The following is a 15,513-nucleotide window of genomic DNA, read 5'->3' as shown; positions in this document are numbered from 1 at the left end:
TTAATTTTTGTACATATCCTTATTTTTAATTTTATTATCATTATTGTGCACTCCCCCACCCCATAATATTTTCTACATTGGCCATTACTTACAGTTGTGATTTATTACTGTCCAGTATTTTATCAAAGCCTTTTGTACCACAACTATTAGTTTTATTAAGGTTGGAAATGTGATTTTTATCTTTTTCATAACTATTTTTTTAATACTCATTGTTGTTTCCTTTTTATATAAACAACACCAAATGCATATTATTCACACAACGCAAAGAGGCACAGCTTAATGCCAATCTGATGAAGAACCACTCCAACATATTCAATCACACATATTACATAACTTTTCACACAGAATCATTTATATGCAATGTATTGAAAAACAAAGAGATACAGAAACAATTCAAACAAATATCAAAGCAGTGGTAAATTCATTATCTTCTAACATATATGCACGCATGCATGCACACGCACACACACACACAATAAGTCACTTAGAGAACCCTGATTCCAGAACAATGATTTTAAAACTTAAAAGCTATTTCAGCATAATGACACAACTATATTGCAAAATGACCAAACTGTCACAGAGACAATAACATCAAAATACTTTAGAAACCACAAAAACAACGCACATATTGTCATAATGATTATATATTATGGTCATGGAAGCTCAATGTTGCAACTTGAGTTGAAGTGGCAGAATGGCTTCAATTAGATTTGGCTTGAGATCTGAAACTTCTATGGAGAACTTATCCTTGAGAATGGTACCTCAGAATTTGAACTTTGGGATAGCAATTTGCATTCTATTCAAAATGTGATTTCATGTTGCAAACACTAACCTCACTAGACCTAAAGCAGTGCCAGCATACTATAATAACTATAGAGCACCAGAGCAGCCTTATATGTTGAATCAGCCAAGAAACTGATAATTCATGTTCTATCAGAAACATTGTGATTGATAGAGTCAGATACAAAGATATACAAACACATGTGGGGGAATATATAGACAATAAAAACAAATAGACAAGCTGACAAAATCAGTGAAACAGACAGCTAGAGAGAGAGAGAGAGAGAGATGTGCAGGCAAATAGTAACCACTACTCCTACCACTTCCATCATCTACTCCCTCAGTCTATACTCACAGTCGAATGACTTTACAAGTGGCCTACTCAATAGGACTGAAACATGAAGACTAACATCTTTATATTTAAAATAAAAATACTAAAAAATGATATTGTTTGTGAATTAATCTAATTAACTCTAAAATTAGCTTTTTGGACTGCTTTCAAGAAATGATCTATAAATACATCTTTTCAAGAAATAAAGTTGCTTTACTTTTTAAATTTTTTCCGTCTTCTTTCACATTTATTTTCTTACTCTTTGTTTTTAAAACCCATCATCACTGCCACTGTTATCATCACTATTATCATTTTAACATCTATTTCCCTATACTATCACAAATAAGGTAAGTCACCTTTCTACACATCATAATTGTGTGCCAGGTCATCTGTAAAAATCAACATTTTTCAGTCTAGTTCATCCTAGATCTTTCTTTACATCTAAGAAACGATTTCATTTTATATCTCTAATTTTTGTTTGTTTTCTTCCATCTATCAATTGTCATTTCCTTGCATTAAATGTTCCTACTAAAGTGGCCATCTCACACATTTTTAATTGCAATTCAGTTTAACTTACTTGCACGTCCATCAGTCTACAATCAGCTAATTTTTCTCCGATTTCTGCAGATCCTCTAGATTGATTATTTTTTCTTCACTGCCAAATAGCTTCTCACTCCTTCAATTTCTTTAACTCAGATACCTTTGTTTACAAAAAATATTGGCAAAATCGGTAGTAAGCCCTAAACCACTTCCATCACTCATGAATCATTAACACCAAGCAACAAGGAATCCTACCTCCAGCATTAAATATGTCACCTAGGTAACAATACTTAGTGAATCATCTGAGTAGTCCATGGTCTACTAAGCAGTATATGGCTAACGGTTACTCATGCAGTTAACTTCTCCAGTAACATATAGTGAGATTTTATAGAATACTTTAATGTGCAGATGCTCTGTTTAAGGTCTAATTGTTTTCATTAAAGTCCTTGTCAACTCTCCACATATCAGGCAAGGACATTCGATTTACACTATCAGTTTTTTGGGGTTTTTTTTTTTTTTGCAATGTCTGTCATTGATGGGTGCCCTACTTTAAAGAAGAAACATAGTAAGATGAGAGGGAATGGATGTAAACAGAGGAGAGTGGTGTGAGCTGGGGTAGGTTCTGGCGTAAGAGCTGGCAATGGAGTGGAAGCTGACAGGTGAGGACAAAGGAGTCATTTTTGGGTGAAGGTGTGAAAGGCTGAAAACTTTCTCTAGTTTTTCATCTCCACTAATTATGATAAGGTGCCAAACCAAAAGTGTCCTTAACCTTGGATGCTGAGAAGCCTTTCTATTGTATGTCACAGATATAAATTCACCTTTAACTGTGGAAATTACATATTCTTTCGAAATTGCATTACCCTTAACAGCAGAAAGCAGTTTTATATTCCAATCTATCTTTTGTTGAAGTATTTCATGTTTGAAATTGTTTTTGTTGAGATGTCAAGTTTATTGAGGCAATGTGATTAGCAAAAGATACCAATTCTATTTTCTTAGTATAAATTTATCATTACTGGAATCATCATTTAGTGTCTGTTTTCCATGCAAGCATGGGTTAGACGGTTTGACTGGAACTGGTAAGCCAGCCAGCTGTACCAGGCTCCAGTCTGATTTGGGCTTGGCTACTACAGCTGGATGCCCTTCCTAATGCCAACTACTCCAAGAGTGTCATAGGTGCCTTTTATGGGTCACCGGTACAGGGCTGCATGAAATTTAATTTTGCAGTTAAAGGATTTATCCACTGGATTCAAAACCAACTCTTCCAGCTTTTTCACTTCTTCATGGTAACCTGAGAAACATGTCATCAGTGTATAGATATTCCCAAAGAAATTCAAATTTGCCAAAGCAACAAGGCATAGCACCTGGGTGGATACTCATGTGTACACCAAAAATTCTTCGTTAACAATATATATACTTTATTCAAAATCCTCAAAATTAATACACAATTCTCAAAAGCTAGTCATCCGTAACTAGCTTTCTCATTGCCTCTCATACTACAGAATGTGGATAACTGACAATAGCTATTCTAAAAGTCATTTTAAAATCCTCTCTCTAACAGAAGTTAGATGGACATAGGTGCAACTTTCCTTCCTCAAACTAAAAAAATACACAAAAACATTTTTTTGAAACTGCACTTGATCCTTTGCACATTGTTCTAAAAAGGTCTCAGATGGCCAACCTAACAAGGTTCTAGACTACTAACCAGAACAACAGTTCCTATTACATCAATGAGACAATGACTCAATTTCCAAATGGTCCAGTTCACTTACCTGTAAGAAGGAACCAATAAGTATGTAAAACTTAGCACGAAGTAGGAGAGGGGATAGAAAGGCATAAATGTCATGTGTTTTGTAATTTTCAGTGCTAAATTCAAATCTTACCAACATGAGGGTTAGACCCTTTCATGATTACATACACTGGTACACTATATAAAAGACGAAACTTTCAGTGATGCCCCAATGAACTAAATAGATGAAGAAATTAATACTCTCCTCTACTCACCTTTTCTCTCTCTCACACACACACAAATAGATAATAATACATCATCTAAAATCATGTTCTGGCTCAGTATTGCTGCATTGAAATGTTTTGTTGAAAATGAGATCAATTAATGGAAAGTTTCAGATAAATTTACTGAAGCAAATCATTTTAATGGTATGAACAGCCTGTTAACTTTATAATATTAACCATTTCTGTAGCTAACCCAACAAGCTTGACTTTTGATAATCTACTTAAAAGAGAAAAAAAATCTAACAAGCAAAGCCAGCCTAACCTTAGATTTACATAAAAGATAGAAATGTATCGTTTGAAGATACTCAATCAAAAGTAGATTTTAGAAAATAAAACTGGTTAAGGAAACCAGAGTTAAAAACATAATGAGTTTCCTAGTCATAACTATTCAGCAGTAAACTACTACAGTTCAGAAATACGTCTCCTGTCAAGTTGTGAGGTCTTTCATAATAAATGGACATAAATCAGTGTTGAGAGTGAGAAAAAGAGAAAGAACTTTTTTTCATTATTACTTTATGTCAGTAAGAACAAGAAAGCACACAGCAGAAGTTTGCCAAACATGATATCAGATATGATAACTGCAATACAGTTTATATTTACATGGTGTAATTTTCTACTGCTTCAAAACATACTGACCTCCAGCTTTTGACTGCATTACAACACAGCCTCAGGCGTGAATCAAAGATAATTTGTTATTTGCTCTTGTTTTTACTTTCTTAGCTAGTTGTAGTTTGAATAGGCACTAGGGACAGTAGATGGAGATTTAACAAGAATAGGGCAAAAGACTCACATGTGCATGTGTGCATACATGTGTGTGCGTGTTTGTTATAAACCCAATCTCCATCACTAGCCCCATTTTATTGTATGTTTTGCCACATTCACACAAATGGATGGGTTTTCTCTGACACTGTGTTGTTAATCATTACAATCCTTTGTCATTTCCTTAGTACAATACATCTTGCAATCAGTCTTCAACATTTTGTCCCATGTCCTCCTCTGTCTCCATCTTCAAGTTCCATTCACCTTCAGCATGCAGCTGTCCCCCTCCCTATACATCATATGTCTGTATAATCACAATTTCCTTTCTCACCTACTACAATAATTCCTCTCATAAGCAGCTTTTTCTCTCAGCTTGTTGTACTTCATTATTCATGCACACTAATTTTACTCATCAAGCAATGTATACTCCATTTCTTACTAGTCTTTGCAAATCTTCTGCAGTCAAGGCCCATGTTTCACTTACCATGCAGCATTGTACTTTGCAAGAAATCATTGTACAATCTGTCTTTCACTCTGAGGGAGAAGCCCTTTGTTGTCGAATCATTCTTCAACCCTAGCTTCCATAGTAATCACCAAATCAGAAGGAAAGGCCCAACCAAAGCCCTTTTCCAGGTTGATGAATGCTACATGTAGGAGCTTACTCTGAGCTAAATAATTCAACAGTTGTTTCTGACCAGCTGCTTTCCCTGTTTTCATATCCTTAATTTCTCAATCTACCATACTGTTGTCAACTTGGATAGCTGGTTCCTCTTTGGGGTCTACATGAATAGGCTCTCACTCCCCCATACAATCTGTACATTCAACAGCCTCTCATTGTAGCACATCCATGCCTCTTTCCTTTCTGACATCAGTAAGAGAAAGAATGCTATTATCATTCCACACACATCACCCCAACAACATATGGATTCTCTCTAACATAATGCCAAGCAATCTGGAACACGTCATTCTTTTGATCCTTTTATCATAGAATATGTGCAAAACCTTTGCAAAACTTGGGTAGGACCAATAATAAGAGTACTACTCTTACATCTAGGATGGTGCTGCTGCTACACACACAATTGTCTTCCACTCAGGCACTTCAAATTTGCAAATTTTCACTCAAATTTTCTCTCTCTCTCTCTCTCTCTCACACACACACACACACACACACACACACTAATCTCTACAACCAGCCCCTTCAATCCTAGAATACCATAATTTTGGAATTTCTTCCACTGCAAACGTTTTTCCTGCTTAGCCCCTTCCTCCAGATCAGCCAATAAATCTTTTTTGAAATATTATCAATTATCATCATCATAATCATAACCTTTATTATTAGGGTATCATAAATAGGTGAGATAATAGTTCCTTATGACTTGCTACAATGAGTTCAAAGTATGTCAATATCTACTTCGCTTTCCATTTGTTCCTGGTCAAACCAAAATTACACCAGATTTCATCAACTGATGATACAGCTCCCCTTCAATATTGGCATTGAACCAAAGATGAGTTCTAATGACCAGAAATTATTATTATCAAAGTTTAAGGCAGTTGAATGCTTAACTAAATGTTATACTTGTGTCTAGATGAGTGTACCAGAGTTCTATGCTCATGTTCGACTAATGTTGATTTGTTTGTCATCCTTCCAGAATAGACATACAATTTGCTTGAAGCTCCTATTAACTCCTATTATTAGGAATTTCAAATCGAAATTTCTGTACTGACCAGTAAAACCTATTATTTTTGATAATATTGTATACCAGGTGGTTGGTGCAGAAATTTTAAAAGAGAGGAATTCATTCAGCTAATGCTGAAAATAACAAAATAACATCAGAAATCAACTAATACATTATTGGCTAAACACATCTGTGAAATAATATCAGGCTTCAGAAAACAATCTATTTCTATGTTAATGAGGAAAAGTGATAAAAATGGAAATGCAGGACAGACAGACAGACAGGCAGGCACACAGCACATATTTGCACAGGTCACTCCAGACATACAACCATACGTGTATGTACACACATACAAACTCACAATCTGATATCACTATAAAATGCTAAATCACACAAGTATATACACACATTAAAATGCAAACATAAAACTACACATACTGAATATATAGTCAATAACAAACAAAAAAGATATTTATTTAGTTGAAAAATCAATAAAAAAAAACTTTCATCTCCCCTTACATTGTTTGATGTCAGTAAACCCTACCACCCCATCACTTCACCCCTGCTCTTCACAACCCCTTCACCAACCCATAAAACTTTTTCTCTGGTTTTATCTGACAGTAACCACACCCTAGATTATCAAGCAGCAGTAATAACACTAAAAAATAAAACTAAGCCTTTACACTGCTAAAAACTACAATCAAATCTCCTTAATATCACATTCCCAGCTGTCTTGAAAGAGGAAGGACACATTTGATAATGACCCAAGATACACCATCTGAATAGAAGGATGGAACATTCCTCATCATAGATTTTCTGGATCAGAGCTGACCTGTGGCTAAACAATAACAATGCTAACAATAACAGTAAGAACAAGTGTTAGAGAATTTTCCTGCCTGTTATCAGTACCAACAAAAGAAACAAGAAAATACTGAAAATATTAAGATATATTTTGAGCTGAAATGTAAAAACAAAAAAGTAGTGGGTATATACTATTGTGTCTTGAGGGAGACTATCAAAATGGCTCACTAATCTTAGAAGGCTCTTAGCAACCATGGCTCATAACAACGACAAAACCACACATGCAAAGCAGAATTGCTAGATGAATTGGTTTGGTTTCTTATTGATTTCCCAATAAAATTAATAACTTGTTTTTTGATTGTTATTGACTATATTCGTCCATCTTGTATGTGTTTGATTTTTTTGTCTGCTAGAAGCTATGGGTAATCCATGACTTGGTTTAACCCCATCACTTAGCCCTTGGGTGCATTTAGTAGAGTCCACTCTGTTGCAAGTATTCAGACCTGAACTCTAGTCTGAAGATAACTAGATATCTTGATACGCTGCTTCCAACCGTACCTTCATTATGGTAGTGAAAGTGCTTGTACATACAAAAGTCATTCCCAACCCCGCAGAAGCCTAAGCCTAGGGACCAGCATCTTTACATAGTTCTTTGAGAAGCTGCCATATCTGCAGGTGACTCCCAATTGCAGGCACCAGCTTTCAACTGTTACAAAAAGGTATTAAAGGTATTAGCAGCAAACAATGTGTAGCATTTTTGTCTTTCCTTCCCCTCCATTAGACTTGGAGGTCCTACAAAAGAGCATGAGATTGGATTTTCTCCATCAACTAAGCCATCAGTAAGCTAGATTATAAAAAAAAAAAACTCAGAATAACTTACCTGAGAAAATGGTCATCTTTAACTTTGTTTTCTTCTCCCATTGCTATAACCTTCGAAGTGGTGCTTGTCACCATAACACCATCCTTGATAAATTTCCTGGTCTTAGTGATGGTTCTGTAATGGCTCTTAGTTTCCTACAACAGAAGTAAAATTATAATGATTACATCATGCTAAAGAACAATCCATTGAATAATTAGTTCCAATAAAGGCTTCAGAAGGATACTAAATCAAACACGCCATTTTATCCAAGACATTAAGAACTCAACCACAACAGATTAAAAACAAAAATAAAAGAGTAAAAATGTTTCATGAACAATAATATGGTACTGAAATAATGACTGAAATCTCAAGTGTTAAAATCCTGGCATTGGCATTTGAATTGTGCTTTTGAATCAATCCAGTTGAATTTAATTACCAATCCTTTCTAATAATTGAAATTTTAAAAAAAGAAGTATCCAGTTTCTTATTTTTGTTGGATAAATTAAGATGAGTATCTCTATTTCAAAACCTTTAAGGGATGCATATCAATTTAAAAAACAAATACCTCTAAAACAGTTTTATGAAATAAAATTTAAATTCTGGAAATTTTTATTTCCATTATTTTAGCTGCAGAAAGCTTTTTTGTCTTTAAAAAAAGTATTCAATAATGAAGAAATATGTCTTTAATTTACGGATTTAAAAAAAATTCTCATTTTGTTAGTAGTTAATTATTTGATGTTAAGTGATAAAAGACACAAGAAATCTCTTCTCCTACTTAACCCAACCCTACAGCATGTTTGCAATGCCTAAATGTCTTAGAAAAGTTACTGTTATTACAAATATTTTTCAGACTATTACGATCACATTAGATATGAAAAATGCTTTCATGGGAAGTCTCTAAAGATTAGAGGAACATGAGAAAAGCCTTGGCAAGAGGAGAAATATTTCAGTGAAGAATAATTGAAAACATATGATGCAAAAAACAAAACTGGAAACACACTATAACTGAATGAAATTTCCATAATTAAAAATTAATTATGGAGAAAACTTTTAAAAAAAATTGAAGAAATAATAGGTGTAAAGCTACTGTTACTGTAATCAGAAACCAAGGTATGACTTAAGCTCAATAAGTGAAAAATGAATCTAAATAACCTAGAAATGACTCATTAATTGCCAATGTGTCAGTGGCCTAATGGATGGGAATGTTATTACTCTTAGTTTAGAAATAAATGTTCTGCATTGAAATTTAGCCTAGTACTATGTACAATCCAGAAATAAGATGTCTCTCTTTACTCTTTACTCTTTTACTTGTTTCAGTCATTTGACTGCGGCCATGCTGGAGCACCACCTTTAGTCGAGCAAATCGACCCCGGGACTTATTCTTTGTAAGCCCAGTACTTATTCTATCAGTCTCTTTTTGCCAAACTGCTAAGTGACAGGGACGTAAACATACCAGCATCGGTTGTCAAGCAATGCTAGGGGGGACAAACACACATACACAAACACGCACACAGATACACATATGTATATATACATATATACGACGGGCTTCTTTCAGTTTCCGTCTACCAAATCCACTCACAAGGCTTTGGTCGGCCCGGGGCTATAGCAGAAGACACTTGCCCAAGATGCCACGCAGTGGGACTGAACCCGGAACCATGTGGTTTGTTAGCAAGCTACTTATCACACAGCCACTCCTGCGCCTAATGTCTAATGATGATCAGAGATCAAACTGATCGAAATTTTGTTCAGATACTAAACTGTTTTTCGTCTGTAGAGATGAGGTTAGTAGTAGTCCAACAAATCAAAATCATGTATGTAAATGCAAATTTACATGCTTGTTTGTGATGGCTATATGTAGTCACTATAAACAAACAAGAACGTGTGTTGAGCATCAAAATACAAATTTAAAAAAAGAACCATAATGCAATTGCCTTTTCTCGTGGTCAATTCCCAATTTATATGATCTCATTTCCTGTCCATATTTAAACTCACTACTTCCTGTGACCTAGAAACTGTGCCAAATCAAAATTCTCCTCATCTTTATTATAAACATACATAATTCATTTAGATTCAATCTGCTGACCAAATTCCCACAATACATCTAGAATGTGGTTCATTTCCCTGTAACCACTGTGAAAAAATGTCATGTAACCCATTGAAATATTGGCAGAACACTGAAAACATCATTTTCTTTAAGTGCGACAGACAGAATCTCACCAAACTTAATGGCTACAGCCAATTTCATAGGAATGAAACTTATGAATTTAAGGGATAGCAACATAGGTGTTGATAAAGATTTTCTAACAGTATTGATAATACAAATGAAGTTACACAGCTCCAGCCAGGAATTGAAACTGGTTTGTAAACTCAGTTCACTGAGAATTACTTTGACTTTACAATCCTTTGTAAATACTGCAATTCCTTCACATTTTCAAACTTCACATTTATCGTATATCTATGTATTTCTTATACAATACACTGTGAACTGAATATCATAATTTTTATTACAAATGTTTGTTCAGGGAGAAAAGGGTAAAATATAATTGCGACCTTTTATTTTCCTAATATTTTTGTTTCAGTATGAGCAAGTGTTAATTCATTATGAAAATAAATTGCTTTATTGATAGTTAATCATTTCAAACTTGAAACAAAATTTAATTAGAACAATTAAGAAACAAAATATTTACAGATCATTATATAAGGATGTTTAGTACATATTAAGATCAGGAATTAAGTTAGAAAGACATTTTCTTAGAGACTGAGCTTTATGAAAATGCTTTAGATGTTGAGGAAAAGAAATTTATAGATATATGAATACAATTTCAAACAGCACTTATGTTTTCATAAACACAGCTGTTCTCTGATCAACTAACTTCCTAGAATATCGATTTTTATTAACTCTGGTAAAATATTTCTATGTAGAGAGAAGTTATCAATTAACCTTTCTTTCTATATTCTTCATATTACACACCATCTACTCACTCTCCACTAACCTGACCCAACCCACACTTGCAAAACCAATCTAACTGAAAAATTGCAATGAAATCAATGGAAATATTTTTGGGGTCAGTGAAAAGCTATGCAAAGGTCAGCAGGAAGCTGTTGGCAGCAGAAGCCAAAATAAAATTAAAATATAGCCTCAGAGTATTATCATGAGTAATAGAATGATGCTTTGTCTTTCTAATGAGTTGGAAACAGAAAAATATACACAATAGCTAACATGAGAAGAGAAAGAGATATACACAGGAGAAGGGGGGAAAATCAATATAATTGCAATAGATTAAAATACCATTATATACTTGCTGATAATTGATAAAATACAATAAAACTTGGAGCTTGGTTGAATGGAACAAACAATATCAACAATAATATGAAAAGAACAGTAGTAGTAGTAGTAGTAGTAGTAGTAGTTAGGGTAATAATAACAGTAGTGGTAATATGGGAGCAAGGTCTTGAACAAATATGATTATTAAAGTGAATTTAGTGGACAGTGTACTCTTGTAATTTCAACAATTAGAGATGTTATTACATAAAGAATTGAAAATAATAATAAAAGCAATAACAACAACAGCAGATACAATAATAATAACAACCAAAAAACAAACAATTCCAGGTCATCGGGTTTCATTTTTGCAGACTGGTTGTATCTATTGACATAAGTAAACTAATATTCAAGCATCTTAATGTTTACTTGCTGTTGAGGTTTCAAAAATATATTGCTTAAAATGGCTTTAGGCTGCATCACAGACTATGGTTAACACTATACCACAATTACAACAAGTACTATTACTACTACTACCACCATCAGTTTTACTGAAATATAACACTGCTTGCTATCATATAGAGAACTTCTCTGAAAAGCAATTCAATCTATTTTGCAATCGCATAGCCTAACCAAACACTGACAGTAATTTAACTCCTCCATAACAACAATAATGAAAACTGAAACTACTAAAACTAAGAATACTATTACAAGAGTGAAAAGTTCCTAATTCCTAATGATTGTTAAAGATTCTTAGGAACTAAAGCCCACTCAGTTGCTAGTTCACTTTAATGCTTAGCAGGATCGTCTTCATTATAATTATAACCATCTACACCATTACTATCATCACCATTATTATCAACATGAGTTTAACATAAGCCACTTAGGGAGCCTCTACATAATTACACAGCCTGTTATGAAAAGCAACCAAATTACATCTTAGCATCTTAGAAAAGAAAGAACACATTGATAATATAGAAGTAGATACTGCTATGCCTGAAAAAAAATCTAGACGGTCAAGGTTGGAATGCATATGATTGTAGATTTGAAACCATCCTGGGGCTAGACAACAACAGGAATTAAATTAAGAATTTAGCAATTTCTTTCTTCTCATTCTTACTTGAGGAAAGAGATTGCCAAAATGTTTTCTATCATTCTGTAACTTTTGTTTATTTATATTCCAAATCACTGAAGACTGTACATCATCATTCTCAACTAGTTTTTGAGAAAGGTATTGATAAAGATGCTAGAGATGATGGTGAAAGCATAAGTGATAATCATGATAACAGTGTTAACAATGATCATGTTGATGAAAGTTTAAAAGCAGATAATCTAACTGCAACATGGGGGGGGGTTACTTTTAGAACAATAAAGAATTATGATAATGAGATACATGCAAAAATCTAACAACACCAACTGAATTGCACTGCATCTTTGCACTAAAAAGAGTATTCTTCAAAGAATGGGAGTTAATGATGGCATTCAGTTGATGATAGCATGAAATTACAATGGCTCGGTGTTATGATTCTAATAAAGGTAAAGATGATGATGACATTAAAGATAATAATGAGATACAAAATGTCAGAAAACATCATGATTATGACGATGCTAAAAATCTTGATAACAATGGTCATCATCATTTTCCATGTAAGCATCATCATGGTTTGATTCAATTCTTATTTCTAGCTACAGCTCACTTTGATGGACTGGTAGACTATGTCTCACACATACATTCCACTTTAGGCATCTCTTATTATAAAAGGCAGATTTTATCTGCCTCCCTTTGGGAGTTATAGAAATCTACAATATAGGATTTCTTCAATTACAATTTACCTAGCAGTTTTAAGAGTACAATGCATCGCGTCATGCCAGGTCCAGTTTTTAAAATTTAAACTCCAATTAAGCAAAATTTACAGAAAACTCACATTCTGGTGTGTGTGTCAAATGCTTTTCTTAGTCTGGTTTACACCACACGCAAACGCACACACCCAGTGGACAACGAATAAAATGAAAGTAAATGTAATATTTGTTTCTGTCTATCACGCTGATAGATACATGAGTAAAATGTATGGGAAGCTAACAGATAACAGTGAGTGAAAATGTTCTTGGAAGAGAGTAAATTAGCGACAGTGATTTGAGGAAGACTAAACTGAAACTATGAAACAGTGTTTATGTATAAACAGACGACACTTATATAAACCCTTTCGTTACCAAACCGCCCGAATTTACCTATTCATATTTAAATGAGAATATCAGAGTAAATCTCTTTAGTACATTCGTGAAAACACATATTATACTTCGTAAACACTTCAAATACAGTTTTGTACAAAAATCGAAGTGTAATTTTAATTCCGTGAATTATGGGAGATTTTTTTCCGAAATTTGTTCCTATTGTGTTTTCAAAATTTGTAATTCTGACAAAAAATGGATACGAATTTCATTATATCAAGCAGCGAGTCAGAATTCGAAGGATATTCTACTGAAGACCTTCATAAATTTAACTCTATGACTGAAAAAAAAAAGCATCTTTATATAAGAGTGAAGTTGTGTGTCTGTCCCCTTCGATTTACATTCGTAATTACTCCCACATTTTGCGGTGCAGTTTAACCAAAAGCGGGTATCTTATAGTCGTGATTCATATCGAGCCCTTCTGGGTATTAGCGCGCGTCTACGATGAGTGTATGATTTTAAAAAAATTTACCATCATATTTTTCCATTTTAATGCATTTTTTTCGCTTTTATATAAGGGAAGTAACTCTCTAAAAATATCTACGATGTGTCAACGATTTAAAAAAAATTTACCTTAATTTTTTTTCAATTTTTAATGCATTTTTTTTGCTATTTTTTGGCTATAACTCTCTAAAAATGCTTATATAGTTATTTCCCTTACAACCCGAGCAACGCCGGGCGATACTGCTAGTGGTTTCTATAGCTAGGTGCCCATCCTGACATTAACCACTTTAGAAAGTATACTGGGTACATTCTATCAAGGTATCAACACTAGAAGAGCTGTCATACTCTCTATACAACTAAAGTGTCCTCTCCAGAACATCAAAACCCTTCAATTGAAAAAGATTACAACACAACCATGCTTGCATGTACACGTGCGCACGCACGCACGCGCAAACACACACACACCACATATATATACATCTCCAACAGTACCTCCCAAAACTAGAAACCATTAAGTTTTGTCCTAGCCTAATAAGATCATCCAAGAAGGCAATCAAGCAATATCAATATATGTAATCACCATAAACCATGAACCCAAAAACATGTTTGACCTTACATGTATGAAGGACAACTCAGAACAATGAGATCCCAAGATATAAATCAGTGCTCTACAACCAGTAAGCTGTGCCATGAGATGACACTTGGTGTGCCACAAGATGATGCTAGGTGTGCTGCAGTGTAACCTAAATATAATTTTTTTCCTTGTACTTTTAGTTATATTTTTAGTGCAGGTGTGCCGCTGAATTTAAAAAGGAATATAAGTGTACTGCAAGTGGAAAAAGGCTGTGGAGCACTGGTATAAATGATACACAAACAAGGATATCAAACACACATTCCCAAGAAAGTAACATAGATGGAGGATGCAGATTAGAAGTACAAGACTGAGAAAAAGTGAGAGGTAAAATAAACATGTGAGAGAGCATAGGAGATGGAAAGTCAGGTGGGGTAATAAGAACTCCATGTAAAGAAAGAGAGAGGTGATGGACGAAAAGTAAAAATATGTAGCAAAGTTTGTGATGACACTACATTTTCATTTATGTCATTCTCGTCTGTCTTTTTGGACAATTTTTGAAATCCATTTCAATGAATAAAATAATTACGCAAGCAACTGAAAATCTGTCTATTCCAAGACTGTAAATTCACTACACCAATGCAGATATCAATTTCATTTTATCAAAAGATTTGTAATAAACTTTTAAAGGTTTTCTCTTTGTGCATGTACAAGGGATTTATTTATGTAAAAATGTGCACAAGTGAGAGAGAGAGAGAGAGAGAGAGAGGAGAGAGAGAGAGAGAGAGTTTAAAGTAAGTTAGTTGATATCTAAAGATGCAGTGAAGCCCCTAATATCTAAAATCGGATTTATCAGCTATGGAATGAAGGAGCAGAGATTCTGAAGAAGTGGATAGATGAGCAGCAAGAGCAAAGTACATCAGATGTGATAGTGTGAGATAGCAGACACAATAGCATAAAGAAGAATTCAAGATGCTTGAAGTCAGTGTGTTGGACAATTTAAAGAGACACTTGAGGAAACTCAGATGAGAAGACAGCAAGATGAGAGGAGCACATAAGATGATTAGAAACAGTTATTATTGAAGAAAGAAAGAAAATAAGAGCACAAAGTACAGAACAAGCAACCAGAATGTAAAATAAAACTGAAGAACAAAGAGGAATAAAAATAGAAAGAAGGTAAATAATAGTAGTAAGATTTGCTAGAGTCAAGAATAAAGAAACTGAAGATCTCAGACAAAGGGCTTCTAC

The 15,513-nt window shown here is 34.1% G+C and overlaps 1 protein-coding gene across 5 annotated transcripts in view; it reads right to left on the bottom strand.

The window, feature by feature from the left end:
• The window catches only part of LOC115222253 (serine/threonine-protein kinase 10), a 226,612-nt gene that overhangs the window by 93,368 nt on the left and 117,731 nt on the right, over positions 1-15,513 (bottom strand). For all 5 annotated transcript variants that reach the window (XM_036499203.1, XM_036499206.1, XM_029792417.2 and 2 more), the window contains one exon: positions 7,778-7,911. In XM_036499203.1, coding sequence (XP_036355096.1) covers positions 7,778-7,911 — 134 coding nt within the window. The remainder of the gene's footprint in view (positions 1-7,777; positions 7,912-15,513) is intronic.

Source organism: Octopus sinensis, linkage group LG2 (genome assembly GCF_006345805.1).
Source record: "Octopus sinensis linkage group LG2, ASM634580v1, whole genome shotgun sequence".
In the NCBI taxonomy this organism is placed as follows: domain Eukaryota; kingdom Metazoa; phylum Mollusca; class Cephalopoda; order Octopoda; family Octopodidae; genus Octopus; species Octopus sinensis.
This window is presented reverse-complemented; position numbering and strand designations above follow the sequence as displayed.